General features: G+C 60.5%; 1 protein-coding gene and 2 long non-coding RNA genes across 6 annotated transcripts in view; 1 reads left to right on the forward strand and 2 right to left on the reverse strand.

Annotated features, from left to right (window-relative positions):
- Positions 1–1886, reverse strand: part of SUSD4 (sushi domain containing 4) — a 93612-nt gene extending 91726 nt beyond the window's left edge. For 2 of the 3 annotated variants that reach the window (XM_045048450.1, XM_045048449.1), the window contains exons 1-2: positions 1702–1886; positions 315–500 (exon numbers count right to left, since the gene is read on the reverse strand). In XM_045048450.1, coding sequence (XP_044904385.1) covers positions 315–465 — 151 coding nt within the window. In that variant the 5' untranslated portion in view covers positions 466–500; positions 1702–1886. The remainder of the gene's footprint in view (positions 1–314; positions 501–1701) is intronic. The other variant, XM_023247991.2, reaches the window with a different exon arrangement.
- Positions 1887–2080: 194 nt separating this feature from the next.
- LOC109495494 lies at positions 2081–8381 on the forward strand. Of its 2 annotated transcripts, none has more exons than XR_006591778.1 (3): positions 2081–2328; positions 3482–3638; positions 4359–8381. It is a non-coding gene; the product is annotated as an uncharacterized LOC109495494 (long non-coding RNA). The 2 variants fall into 2 exon arrangements; XR_006591777.1 differs by lacking the exon at positions 2081–2328 and adding an exon at positions 2641–3326.
- On the reverse strand, positions 5778–14490 carry LOC123382805. Its single transcript, XR_006591779.1, has 2 exons — positions 12899–14490; positions 5778–6028 (listed from the first exon to the last, which is right to left on the reverse strand). It is a non-coding gene; the product is annotated as an uncharacterized LOC123382805 (long non-coding RNA).
- Positions 14491–14650: the final 160 nt, after the last annotated feature.

The raw sequence follows: 14650 nt of genomic DNA on the forward strand, positions 1-14650 counted from the left end.
GCAAAGGGCCACAAACACGCGCTAAGCACGAGGCACCCCACCCCCCTCTCTCGCTCTCTCCTGGCCGAGGGAGGAATAATGGGCCAGGTTTATGGTCGTCGTCCCCTCCCCCACCCCAGAACCAGGGGCCAGGCCCGCGGTGGGGGAAGCCCCACACAGACCGCGGGGGCGCCTCCGGTCGAGTTGGGGAGCTCCGGGGGTCGCGATCTGAGGGTGGTCTCAGGCCGGCGGCGGGCCCTGGCGCGCGCCCCGCAAGTCCCGCCCGTCCGGCGCCCCCCCCAACCCCCCCACCCCCGGGCCCTGCGGTCACTCACCGCCCGTGAGCTGCGCGGGGCCGAAGCACAGCGCCAGCTGGAACCACAGGACGGCGGCCAGGAGCCGGCGGGGGGGCGGCGGCTGCGGCGGCGGCGGCTGCTGCCGCTCCAGGCATCCGTCTCCGGGGCTCGGCTTCATTCCATGATGCATCGTTCCTGCACCGCGGGCATCCGGCGGGCGGGCGCCTGCAGCCGGGAGCGGACGCGGCGGTGCCCGAGCCGCGGGGCCGCCCCCTCCTCCGCCGGGACCCCCACCCCGCCCCCCTCCGCCTGGACCCGAGCCCCCACCCCGCTACCCCCACGGGACCCCCCCCACCCCGTCTTCCCTCAGCCGGGACCCCCTCCCCCTGGACCCGAGCCTCCCCCCCACCCCCGCTACCTCCCACGGGACACCCCCCCCACTCCATCTTCCCTCCGCCGGGACCCCCTACCCGGCCCCCTCTGTCGGGACCCGAGGCCCCCACCACGATTCCCCACCCCGCCCCCCTTCACTGGGATCCGAGCCCCCCCCCCCGCACGCCCCCGCCACAGGACCCCCTACCCCGCCCCCTCCGCGACCCCCCACAGGACCCCCTACCCCGGCCCCTCGACGGGGATCCGAGCGCCCCCCCTACAACGTCCCATTGGACCCCCCCCACCCTGCCCCCCTCCACCGGGACCTGAACACCCCCACGACCCCCCACGGGACCCCCTACCCCGCCACCCTCATCCGCCGGGACCCCCCACCCCGCCCCCCTCCGCCGGGACCCGAGCCCCCACCCCACGACCCCCTTACGGGACCCCCTACCCCGCCGTCCTCCGCCGGGACGAGCCCCCGCCCCACGACTCTCCACGGGACCCCCCCACCCCGTCTCCCCTCCGCCGGGACACCCCTACCCCGCCCCCTTCTGCCGGGACAGAAGCCCCCCCCCACGACCCCCCCACAAGACCCCCTATCCCGCCCCCCCTCCTCCGGGACCCGAGCCCCCCAACCACTCCGCAGGGCACCCCCAGACCCCGTCTCCCCCCCCCCCGCCAGGACCCCCATACACCGCCCCCTTCTGCCGGGACCGAGCCCTCCCCCCACGACCCCCTACGGGACCCCCCACCCGGTCCCCAGGCGCGCGCAGCGGGAGGCAGCGCCACGGGGCGCCGCGCGTGCGGACCGCGGGGGAGGGGTGGCCAGGCGGGGGTCGCGCCGGGACCGCGGCCGCCAAGTCCGCAGCCTCTCCGCGTCCCCAGGCTACAGGAGCACTTTTCCCGGGCCTATGCGTGTCTCTGTCGGGCATCTCGCGGCGCTGCAGCGGGTCCCCGCAGCGACCCCCACCCCCCACTCCGGCGTCCGGCCCGGGGTCGCGGGGGGTCCTCGCGCGCCGCCCCCTCCCCGGCCACGGGCTCCCGCGCTCACCTGCGGGGCTCCTCGGGCAGCCGCCTTCCCGCCTCCGCCTCCGCCCCGCGCCGCTCCGACCCGCATCTGTGCGCGACCTCTGCCGCCGCCGCCGCCGCCGCCGCGCGAGCCAGACGGAAGCCTCGGCGGCGCCCGCCCCCCGCCCGCGCCCCCCCTCCGGCTCCCGGGGCGCTCGGGCGCGGGGGGTGGGGACGCCGGCCCGGCCGCGCGCCCGCCACCTGAGCTCGCGAGAGCGGCGGCGCGGCCGGGGGCGCGCGGCGGGGCGGGGGCGCGCACGGGCACGCGCACTCGGGGCGGGGCCGCCGCGGCGCCGCGACCAATTGGAAGCCCGCGCGCCTGCACCTGCCAGCCCCGCGGCCTGCGCGCCCCGCCCCCCTTCCGGGCCCTGGGAGTAGGAGGCCTGTCCCCGGGAGGGACGCGCGGGCCCCGGACCCCTGGCCCCCGCCGAGGCTCTGCGTGTCCCCTTTGGGCCCGCGTGGCGACCCAGGTGGCTGAGACACTCTCCTCCCCGCACCGTGGCGTCTGCCCTTCGTGCAGGGCAGGGGGCGCTGTCCCGCGAGGAAAGTGGGGGGTGGTCCGTGCAGCTGCAGAAGGCTGGGTACCCGGAGAGGGGAAGCTTCTCGAGTGGTGGGTCGCAACCCAAGGGGCTCAGGGTGTTTGCTCCCGGCGCTTCAGGGTGCGCCCCGGTGCAGATCTTGGCACACAGCCCCCCACCCGCGATGGTGCGGCCCACCCCCCCAAACCCCACCCCACCCCCCCAAACCCCACCCCACCCCCCACACTCCCCCCTTTCCCCCATCCCCGTCCCCACTTACCCGCCTCCCCCCACCCCACTCTCCCCCATCCCCGTCCCCACTCTCTCCCACACACTCCCCCCCACTATCCCCCATCCCTGTCCCCACTGCCCCGCCCCCATACTCCCCCCTCCCCCACCCCCACCCCAGTGTGCCCGAAGACCCCCGCAGATCCCTCCCCCTCCAGAGGCCTGGCCTCCCTCTAGTTGGGTGGACGAAGAAGGAGGTGGTGCCAGCAGGGGGTCACATCAGAACCCGTGACAGACACCCCGTTATTCTCATGCAATTCGCCAACCAAAAACTGTATTTCTTATACTGCCACCAAATTGTCCCTTGCTTCTATCAGCCTTGCCAAAACTCACGTACTGATGGTCCTCAGGAAATTACAGTTTTTACTGTGTCGTCTTTCACTGGGAGTAATTTTAACAAATTCTTCCAGGATAGTTTAACTTTTAGTAGATAAATCAAGCTCGGTGTCTGTATTTGTTTATTTGTTTATGCTTTGTCAAACAGATGACAGCTTTGGGGGTTTTGACTGGCGCACGCTGATTCCTGCGACCCTGTACTCGGGGGTCTGGAGCCTTAGCTGGGCACCCTTCCCCATTTCTGAGGTCCTATGACCCACCTCCATGATTTGAATACTGATTTCACTTTTTCCCTCGGTTAATTTCGAAAGCTCTTCTAACAGCCATGGAATCAACAAAGCTGGGGAATATTTGTTGACGGTCGTAGGAGATGTATCTCAGCACAACTGAACTGGGTCCTTCAGCCAGAGAACAACCCTTTTGCACAGAGAGTATCAGGGCTGAAAGGAACATCCAAGTTTATCTGGTGAGAACAGGGGGTCTAGCTGGGGTCCCCTCTCTAACTTTTCCAACAAGCGGCCAGCCAGCCAGCCCAGGGGATGCTTCCCGAGGAAGCCAGCGGCTCGTTTAGAAAAGCCTCCTGTGTCCTGAACTGCTTCTGGTGCTGCCCTCCCTGCCCAGACAGCTAGATCGAACCCGCCTTCCTGAAGACCGCTGTCGCTGCAGATGGCTTTGTGTGCCCCTGGGCCTCCGTCTCTGGGTGAAACGCCGCCACAGCCCACAAGACCATCGCTGGACTCCTCGCCGGCCGCGTGGCCTCACTCTGGATGCGACCCAGGTTCTGACCAGCCCATGGCAGGGCTGACAAATCATTTTGAGTAATTTGCTTAGGATGCTTTAGTGCATCCTAAGACGACAAACATTTGGGCGGCAGCTGCAGCGGACCGTTTGTAAGTTTTCTACGGTGTCTCGTGTCTGCTGGGGCAGCCGTGACCAAATCCCACCCACAGACGTCCGGTTTCTCACAGTCCTGGCGTCAGGGTTTGGTTTCTTCAGAGGCCTCTCTCCCCAACGAGTAGATGGCCACCTTCCCCCGGGGTCCTTGAGCTGTCCCTCTGTGTCTCTCCCTCCACATCCTCTGCTTGTGAGGACACCCCCCCTAACGACCCGATTTGAACCCTCTCCGAATGTAATCACGTCCTGAGGCGCTGGGGCTGGGGCTTTGAGGGGACACGATCCGCCCGAAACGTGTCGCGGCAAGATAAGTGTGTGTTTCATTCATTTTACAGGTGAGCATGAGGAGGATGAAGGTCAGTCCATTGACTCAGGAGCACCCGGGCGCAGACCTGGGTCAACTCCACGCACACCTTCCACCAAGCAACCGCCCTGGACACATCACGATCTGGACTCCTCCCGAGAGGAGGAGCAGCATGAGGCCAGCCGGCGTGCGGACCCCGGCCAAGTGGGAAAAGACCCCTCTAGCCCTCTTCCTCCCTCACAGAGGCGTCGGCCGCAGAACCAGGGCTCCCCTCCCAAACACAACCGTATTTCATTTCAGGTAGATGAACTGGGCACCGACTGTGAACGGAGCACTGGCTGGGCGCTGGGGATGTGATGGTGAACAAGGTCGCAGATCCGCCTCCGAGAACTCGCCGTCTAGTTAAGGACGACGTGCTAAGGGAAAGCACGTATGTTCCGTGGTGTTAGGTGCTGGGCGGAATGATAAGCACGTAATGATAAATATTACACAGGTAACATGACGACACGTACACGTCATGGGACAAGTACACGTCATCAGGGAGGGAAGAGGGGGGTAGGTCCCCGGACAGGAGGGGTCCTCGTAGCAAAGCATCCAATACCCTCGATGACTCACTATTCCAGGTGGGCGCGTCCCTGCTCCACCTTCAGGGACCCTGATTCCCCGAGTCACTGCCCTGCTGCCCCCTGAGATAACGTCTTCGTGTGTAGAGTTGAGGCCGGTCGCGGGCCTGTCCCGGGTCCCGCCTGTGGGAAAGGGGGAAAGACAGCAAACCTACGGCAATCGTCTCCTTTGGGGCAAGCGACAAGTCACACAAGTTTGTTCTCTCGCAAATCTCGCGTGGGCACCGAGTCACGTGGCCGCACCGGGCCACAAGGGGAGCCGGGAAATGTAGTCTTTGTGGGGAGACTAGGTGACCAGAACGAAGAAGAGAGTGGACTGGCGCGGTCGGGGGGAGCCACCAGCCCTCACGTGGTCTGTGCGAGGAAACAAGTGGGGATTTCTTAATAAGGTAAGCAGGGGAGCCCTCCTTGGGGGTGACTTCCAAGAAAAGACCTGGACAAGGTGAAGGAGTGAGCCATACAGTTTTCTGGGGGGAAAGCATTTCCAGGCATCAGAGACACAGAGTCCCTGTCACCTGCAGGAAACAGGAGGGACGTCTGGGGGGCTGGAGTCGGTGGATGGTAGGGAGACTGGGGGACTGAGGTCGCAGAGGTGGCCTGGCCGAGGTGGCCTTAGAGTCCTTGGCCGTGACCCGGCCTTTCCTCTGAGTGGGCACAGGCCACGGGAGGCTTGTGAGCAGGGAAGGGACGTGATGGGCCTCGCATTGTGCCAACCCTGTGTCCTGCATGTGGTCCCCCCTGCTCCCTCCCGAGCCCTCTCGGGGCCCCCAGGCACCTGCATGGCCCTCACCCCCTAGACATCACCTCCCCCACAGAACCTTCCATCCACTCTGCAAGACTGCACGGTGTTGGGGGGGGGGGTTGCCTGCCAGGCATTGGGGCAAGAACAGGCCTGCCTGCATGGTCCACCTGTGGCTGAGCACACAGTCTGGAGCACAGAGGGGCAATCAGGATGTTTCTCTGAATTAATTAATTCGTATTAGAAGGAGATTCCTTCCCGAGACTGACAACCCGAGATGAGCCAACTGACCTCCTGTCTTCTCTGTGGGTCTCCAGAATCCTGCACGTCCAGGAAAACACACAACCGACCACAGCCTAAGAGCTCAGAACTTGCTAGAACACTACACGGATGTTGTGTGTGAACGTGGATCTAGAATTCTCAAAGCGTCTGATGCACCTGCCAGCACCCTCAGGGAGGAGACGAGCTGTGGCCTGGGTGGGGACAGTCACCTCGCACACATCCTGCCGCCCGTGCGAAGTGTCTGGTGGGTACTGCTCGGAACGGAGGCTTCGGGAACGGAGAAGATGCATCCTCGTCTTCAACGAGTCTATAGTCTGCGGAGACAGCTGACAAATAAGTCTGCGATTAACGTCACCGGGCAGGTATGGGAAAGCACAGAGGAGGGGGTGTCCTGGCAACGGACCCTGGAGGTGACCCCGTAAGTCATATGAACGTGTGCGTGAGGGGAAGGAGGGAAGAGGGGTTCAGGGGTCGTCCCAGGCGCAGGGAGCAGCCCTCGTGAAGACCGGGGGGCCGGTGGGGGTCGGGGTGGGGCAGAGACCAAGGAGAGAACTTAGAAAGCAGGCCGAGAAGCGGCACGGAAAGTTCCGTAGTGAGAGGGCTCAGTGAGGCGTGCAGGGGAGCTGGTGTGTAAGACAGAGATGGGTGTGTGTGCGGAAGCGGGAGTGACTTGGGAGGGGCCGCAGAGACGTGGAGACCCCAGCAGCACCATCCATCGCAGCACGGCGACGACCACGGGCACCGTTTTCACCCGTCAGACCGACTACGGATGCACGTCTGACAACATCAGGTGTTTCGTGACGACGCAGGGAGAGGGGTCCCGGATCCCGCAGGGAGGACTGAGAATCGCTGTGTATTAACCGTGTCTTTGTCTTCTGTGCTGATACATAGACACTGGGCCCTTGCCGGCCCCAAACATTAGGAAGGAGACGATGTCAGTGCCCGCCCCGCAGGACGCAGGACGGACAGATCACACCTGGGAAGTGTCCAGACAAGCAGATCCGGGCACGTTCGCCGCAGGCGCTTTTGCGACGGCGGAAAATCGGGAACAGCCTGGCGAACGGCATGACTGCGGTGTGGGCACCGGGAGGGTCGCTGCAGCCCCAAGGGGGGGGTTCGTCTCCACGTGGGAGCCCGGGGTTGAGTAAGAGGGGCAACTCGTGGAACCAGGTGTGCGGCGAGATGTGATTTACGGGGAAACAGTACCGCACATTTTCTGTGGAAAAACGTGAGCACCGAAGAAGAGAGAGACGTGATGGACGGCAGACAGGGTCGAGTCCAGGTCAGCGAGAGCAGGTGGAGTCAGCGGGGAGAGGTGGTCCGAGGTACTACCGTTGTATTTCTATGACTTTTATTTTGTTTTCATTATTTAATTTAATGTATTTGGATTTTTTTTTTGGTTATTATGGATTGCTTAGGTGATTAAAAATTTATCTGAGATGCAGAAGGTGGGGCGCCTGGGGGGCTCAGGGTGTTAAGCCTCCGACTCTCGATTTCAGCTCAAGTCATGATCTCGTGGTTCGTGGGATCGAGCCCCGTGTCAGGCTCTGCATCGAGCGTGGAGCCTGCTTGGGATTCTCTCCCTTTTTCTCTCAAACAAATTAAATTGAAATGAAAATGCTAACCCGGTTTGCCACTTGGCAAAAAGTCAACCTCTTCGTCGGGCTGTTGGGGTGGCGGCTCTCATCTCTCCAGAAGTTTCCCACCCCGACCACATCCCCAGCAGCTGGTGGTTGTTCTCTCCTGGTAACTAGAGTAGGGTCGCCTGCCCACCGTGGCAGACGGGCTGACCCCGTACTGGGCCAGCATCACTCCCGTAGCTCTACCCCCGCCCCCAGTGCGGGGCAGGCGCTGACGCGGAGGGAGGTACGGGGACGGCGGGGTGGATCGTCTGCTCCCCGGTGTTCATTCCGGAGCTCGGGCAGAAGGCGACTTTGTTGTCCGCAGCACATGGCTTTCCAGAGCCTCTCGTAAGACTCACAGATGGCAGGACCCAACACCAGTGACGCTCAGATGAAGGGCAGGATTCTTTGTTACTTAGAGCCAGAAATGGGAGGTTGTCGGGCAGGGCCCTGGGGGCTGTGCCCAGGGCAGAGTAACAGCAAACAGGGCTCTCGGGCGCAGCTAAGGTGCGTCAGGTGGGACATGCTTAGCTAGGTCCCGTGAGCTCCCTGAGGACTGGATAATTTGCATAATTTTGGAGGGCTCTGGGGTGCAGGGGTTACCCCTGGGACAATTAGGGGGCATGCACAGTGACCCAGAGCGTGAAGGAAGGGGTTGGGGTGTGGACCAAATCCACTGCTCAGGAGAACCGGCCAGCCCTGGGCCAGGGTCTCAAGACTGGGTCAAAACAGCACAATCAGAACAAATGTTTTCACATCCTCCCACAGGGGAGGGAGGACGAGGCTCCGGGGCTGTGCTTAGTGTGACCTCCTCTCTTCTGCCTACTTTCCACTGAGGTCGTGTGGCCAGCGAGTCACAGGGTCCCACATCGATGCAGAGGGACCTGGAGGAATTTGCGGAAGAGAAGGAAAACTTGGGTTTCAGTGGGCGAAGAGCCTGCTAGGCTGAAAGGCTGTGAATTAACCTGAACTCACCCATTTCTTTGCTTCTCTCCCCCCCCACCGCTTCCTCTTTGCTTCTCCCCCCTCCTTTGCTTCTCCCCCACCGCTGCCCTCTTCCTCTTTGCCTCTTCCCCCCCACCCCCTTCCTCTTTGCTTCCCCCCCCCGCCCCCTTCCTCTCCGCTTCTCCCCCCCCCCCCACTGCCCCCTTCCTCATCGCTGTCTCACCTGCTCACACTCCAGCCCCTTCTGAGTGAGGCCCATCACACTCTCTTCCTCACGGCTCTTTCATCCCAGTATGAAAGATAGCGGCCACTCCAGAGCCCATGAGCGCTCGTAAATATCTGATACGTAGACTGTCATTTCCGTTACATTTAGATCACGGGGTGGGGCGGGGTGGGGCGGGGTGGGGAACAGCAGCAGAAATGCTCTCTGGGCTTTTAGCCTTTCTCTTAACGCTGAATTGGACACATTCGCAGCAACTCCAAGCTTTGACCTGTATCTGCCGAGATTTGGTTCTTGGATTAAATGGAGCGGGTGTTGCTAACGAGGTGGTTTAACAACGTCGCGCCCGGTGGTCAACCCGTCTCCTCTAGCTGACTACCGGCTAAAGGTACACACGCTTTCAGACACGCTTTCAGCAGGGAATTATATTAAAAATGCTGTTGGGGTGCCAGGGGGGCTCAGTCGGTTGAGCGTCCGACTTCGGCTCAGGTCATGATCTCACGGTCCGTGAGTTCGAGCCCCGTGTTGGGCTCTGTGCTGACGGCTCGGAGCCTGGAGCCTGTTTCAGATTCTGTGTCTCCCTCTCTCTCTGCCCCTCCCCCGTTCATGCTCTGTCTCTCTCTGTCTCAAAAATAAATACACATTAAAAAAAAAATTTTTTTTTTTAAAATGCTGTTTTCCGACCTTCCCCTTGTGTCCCATCTCCTACCACCTGGCCTTTCTTCCTTGGTTTCGCGAAGGCCCTTGCCTTTGAAAGCGCTGTCGGCTCGGCACCCGCGTCTCCTTCAGGAAGCAAACACCTAACGTTCCGTGCAATCGCCGCCTCGACGCTCAGCCAGCACGCGCTGAGCTCGCAGCCGAGAGCCGAACCCCACAGTCTCTCCCCGGCAGACACGCACTCAGTCCCACTATGTGCGAGACACCGCGGTAGGCACTGGACGCGCGGCACGGAACGGGACCGCGATGCCGTCCTCCGGGGCTAACGGTCGATCATCCCCCCACCCAGCCCTCCGGCCCAGAAGGGTTTCCTTCACCTGAAAGTCCCCTGGGATTTTAGGATCTTTCTTCTGGCCACTGCCACCGTCCACCAGGTATGTCTAAGTTGACAAAGAGCAGGGACCGGGTCTTGATCTCTACATCCACCGTATGCCAAGCACAGGGTTAATAATGCTCTGTGGCTCGGGGTGCCCGGTGAGCTCAGTCGGTCACACGTCCGATTTCGGCTCAGGTCACGATCTCGCGGTTCAGGGGTTCGAGCCCCGCGTCGGGCTCTGGGCTGACAGCACGGAGCCTGCTTCAGATACAGTGTCTCCCTCTCTCTCTTTTCCTCTCCCCTGCTGGTGCTCGCACTCTGTCTCTCTCTCTAAAATAAATAATAAAACATTAAAAAGGTTAAAAAGTGCTCGATGAACGAAGGAGTGTGTCTTTTCACGGAAGCACAACGCGCGCGGCCAAAGCAGGTGCTGGAGATACTCTGGGGACGGAGGCAAGCGGGTCCGTCCGTTCTCTCTGGGAGCTTCCTGGCAGAGGACTTTGTTGATCAAATACTCACGGGGCCACGCGTGTAGCCCTGCGGTGGACCCGAGCCGGCAAGGAGCGCCCTGACGGGGCCACAAGAGATCACGAGAGGTGCCCACTGGACGCCCAGACCCCGCTGCCCAGCTGCCCTCCCTCTCGCAGAGTTTCTGAAGAACACATTTCCTTTGAAGTTAAAAACTCCAGGCTCCGTTTTAACAAGCCAGGGGGAAGGGCAGACTTTAAAAACCCCACGCTTTTAAGTTTTGACGAAGCACGTTCTTTCCAGAAAACGTTCGGCAGAATGTCTGTTACGTTGAGGATGAAGAAGTGACCCCAAGTCGGGTGAGTCATGACGTGCAGCCTCCCCCCTCCCCCGGTTTCTACTGCAAAAGCCTCTTCCTGTGTCTAGCATTACGAACTCCTTGTCATAAGGTTTCAAAATAAGTAACGGAATTGTGCCATCGTGTGCGTCTGTCACTGTTGGTGGGTCCCCCTGACCCACCGTGGGGGTGAGCTCACCGTCTGCCCTGAAAGTACGCGTGACCCCTCCTGTCCTCGCGAGAACTGGCTGATTGCCATCTGCCTCTGATTGCACTCAGGTTCATCAGATCCCAACGCGCCGAAAACCGCGACTCTCTAGAACCCTCTCCTCCCCCTCATCCACACGTGACTTTCTCCGGCCGAGGCCGCGGGGCCGCCACGCGGAGGCTGGGCTGGCGGCCGGGCCGGGGACACCCTCTCTGTGCCCCAGGAGAGGCCGGGCTGCGCCCCTCGCCGCTGCCGGGAAAGGGTCTGCGCCCGCAGCACGCGGAGCGATGATGCCCTTACACACGGCAGCACACGTGTGGAAAGTGTGCATCGTGGGTAAATGATGGTTTCCACGGAAACGTAACTGTCATAGTTCCAGGCTCTTAGCCCACTTTTTTCTTTTTCTGAAGAAGTTTACAGGCTACAATTTTCATCCCTGGCTCTGCATTAGCGTAAGTTTTCCGTTACTGCCCTGGGTGTTCATGCAAGACTTTTCTTTCTCTACCGCTCTGTGGGCCTGGCGTTTTTCCTGCGTCCGTGTCTCCCACACGCACGTCCAGAGTGGCCCCTGCTGTATCTGCTGACCCTACTACTTTGGGGCGTCTGTTTTCCTGGGTGAGGTGAGGAAAAAGTGGGGTGGGCAGGAAGAACCGAGTTCCTGTGAGATTGGACTCCACAGCTGGATTTTGAAAATTAATACTTGACCCTGTCATCCGGCCACGGAGAAGAAACTTTCGCCCCAATTGTCGCCTCCTTAGAAAAGCTGATTTCAAAGTAATCCACAGAAATCTGCCACAGTTGACATTACATATACATGTAACTTTAAATTTACTAGGAGATCAAAACAAGCCACGTGTGAAATTAATTTTGATATTTCCTTTAGTCCGTTGTGTTTGAAATACCATCCCAAGTAGCCAAGATACAGGTGTTGAGATATTACGCTCTCCCACGCGTGTTTTTGCGATCCACGCGTGTTCTACACTCAGAAGACGAGCCACCCACGACCCAGCTCCGGGACACGCAGCAAGAAGTCTCCAGAACCTTCTGCCAAGGGCACAGGGCACACCCCGTCGCACAGACGGATTTGAACGAGGGGGTCAGTCTGCCATAGTTGCCAAGATTCCGACAAACGAAACAAAGGAGGCCCGGGTCTTTGGCAGAAGGCCCAAATCCTGGGGCCTCCAGGGAAATGCTTTGAGGATTTTTCTGCCAACTGAAAAGGAGGCCGATTGTTTGCAGTTTATCAAGGGAATGATTGCCTGGCCACTCAGCACTTGCCAAACGTCCCTTCCATCCGCGCGAACGAGCCGGCCTCTGCCCAGGCTCAGGGGGACCCGCCCTCCGCCGGTCCGGAGCCCTGGGAGGGAAGGACTCTCTGCCCGGCTTCGTGCCGTCTCTTCCAGGCACTCGGCTGGCTGTTCCATGCTGTGGGGCTGCCATGCTATCACAGATCCTGCGACTCATTTCCACGACTGCTGTTCCCAAGGTCACCTCCGTCCACACCCGCCCAGGCTTCTGCAGGCAGAACCCACCCTCAGGTCCCAGTCTCGACCTCTGACCTGCCCCTCCCGTGCCCTGGCCACCCTGGGGTTACCGTCCTGCTGGCTCACCTGGATTCCTGACCAGCCAGCCCCCTATGGCCAGTCTCCAAGGCTGAGCTTTAAAATACAGACCCATCATATCCCCTCTTTCTGTTTCAAGACGTGAATGGACTCACTATTGTCTACACAGTGGATTTCAACCCTTTTTAACAAGCAGAACCCCAATTCTCTTCGGCGAGGTGTTACCAAGAGCCCCAGGATATAAAACAGGTTAAGCATGAGCCGTACTGGGGACAGAGGAGCAGGGACCTCAGAGCTGCCCGAAGCCCTCCAGCCCCACCCCTGCCAGGGCCCTGGGGAATCCTGGGGCCTGGTGGGAGGCCTCTGGAACCCGGGCCCAGCCTGCACCGCTGGGGGACCCACCCATCAGGCACCCCCACCGCACAACATACACGTACACGACCCCTGTGTGCCGGTGTCTCTGCGGCTCCCCCCGGCCACGTGGCTTCTGCCCGGTGGGAACTCCCACCACACCCATCCCAGTCCGCAGGGATCCTGGTTGCCCCCACGCGGGGGTAGTGCCGACGTCACCCTGCACGAAGCCCTCCTTACAACAACCCAGATGGCCTTCCTCGTCCTGGCCTAGACCGTCCGTGGATATTTGTGTCACGGTAAAGTGGGGACCGAGTCCCGCATTCAGTCATCGGCGGAGGTGAATGAACTACTCTCAACTCCACAAGGAATTCTGGGGGCCCTCGGGGAGGCAAGAGCCCCGGGTGGGAGTTTGAGTCCCTGGGTTCTTTGCGTGGCTCTGTTCCAAACCCGGTCTTTCAATCCAGCCCCACGCAGTTCCGCTTCCACTGCTCTTGGCCTGATGGTCATGATGAGTCTAGTGGCTGATGCTTACGAGGCTGCGAGCACAGGCCGGGCACCACGGTAGGCGCCTTTCATGGGTTAACTCGAGTTTGCTCTACAGAATGAAGGCTGCAGTGGTGGCCAAGCTTGAACTCCCTCTTTCCAGTTACATCTGGGGCCGAAAGAAATCCACAGATTATCTCCTGCAGGGCTGAAGAAACAGAAAACTCAGGGGGGGGGGGGAACGTGACCACTTGAGGGGACTCCACGGGCCGCAGCGCTGGCTGGTGGCAGGTCTCCTGGCCCTGGGGTGGCTGTGTCGTGCCCCACGACACCGCTCTGCTGTGACCAGAAGCGGCCTGGCACCGGCCCGAGCCATGTTCAGGTGCGCAGGATGTGTGACAAAGAAGTTAGAGACGTGGGACACTCGGGTATCAGCACTGCTCAGTCCATGCCTAAAAACTTCCTAACTTAAATTATTCCATTTGAAATCTAACTTAATTTTTTAAGAAGTCACCTCTTAGTAAAAATTAGTCACAATGTGATCTCTAATGACGGTATCAGTAGCACCAATAAAAATCTTATCCTCAGCTGCAGATGTGCTAAAATGACAGCACGTGAGCCCCCAGCCCGGCAGGACGGCCCCGGGGAGGGCAGATCACTCTGGTCAAGACTGCCACCACATGGCCTCAAGGACATGGCCACCATGACTCTCTGGTGGACGCGCAGTCCTCATTTTCTTCAAAGCATCTCATCTTGGGCGGCTCAGGCTGCTACACCCAAACACCACGGGCCAGGAAGCCTGAGGAATATTCCAGTCACAGGTGTGGAGGCCGGGAAGCCAAGATCAAGGCGCCAGCCAGTTCAGTTCTGGTGAGGACCCGCCTCCTGCCTTACAGACGGCCGCCTTCTGCTGCGTCCTCACAGGGCACAGAGGAAACTGCTGTCTCTTCCTCTGCCTACAGGGACACCGATGCCATCATGGGGCCCTGTGACCTCCTCTACCCCTAATTCCCTCCCAAGGCCCACCTCCAAATACCAACACAGTGGGTGTTGGTGGGGGACAGGGGGTCCACAGCACAGGCCTCAACTGAAAATGCATTTCCTGGAGGCAGCATGGCATCATGGGAAAAAAGTGGATCTGAACACCCTGCCATTGACCACGTGACCTGTGGGGAAATGAGTTCACAGGGCCAGGCTGCAGCCTCGTCTCAAGGAAGTGTTACCAGCGTTACTGGCCCTGCCTGTGACATTCAGAGATGTGGGTGCAGCAGCTGGGGTGGGGGGGGGGGGTGGGGCAGGAATCCTCATCTCTCTTCTTTAAGGAGAGACCGTATTTGAGAATATTGCCCAGAGCTGTGTCCTCACTGCACCTGGAGAAAGGAGAGGATGTCTCAGATGCGGATCACAGGACAAACATGACGGGGCCTGCTTCAGAATGGTACTAATTCCGTTATTCCGTTCTCTTCTTAAGCTAGGAATCTGCAGAAACTTTCCGTAAACCCACAGATGAAGTCTTACAACTTTTAACTGAGGCCTAGCAGGATGTCAAGATAACATTTATTACATGCTAAGCCCTTGACCCTCAGGGATCCTGCCGCCCTGATCATGTCAGGCCCCTCCTGATCATGTCAGGCCCCTCCTCCAGGAAGTTTCCAGAACTTCCGGAGACCACACGGTGGGGGGGGTGGGGGGAGTGGGGGGGGTGGGGGGTGGGGA

Source organism: Felis catus, chromosome F1 (assembly GCF_018350175.1).
Source record: "Felis catus isolate Fca126 chromosome F1, F.catus_Fca126_mat1.0, whole genome shotgun sequence".
NCBI lineage: Eukaryota > Metazoa > Chordata > Mammalia > Carnivora > Felidae > Felis > Felis catus.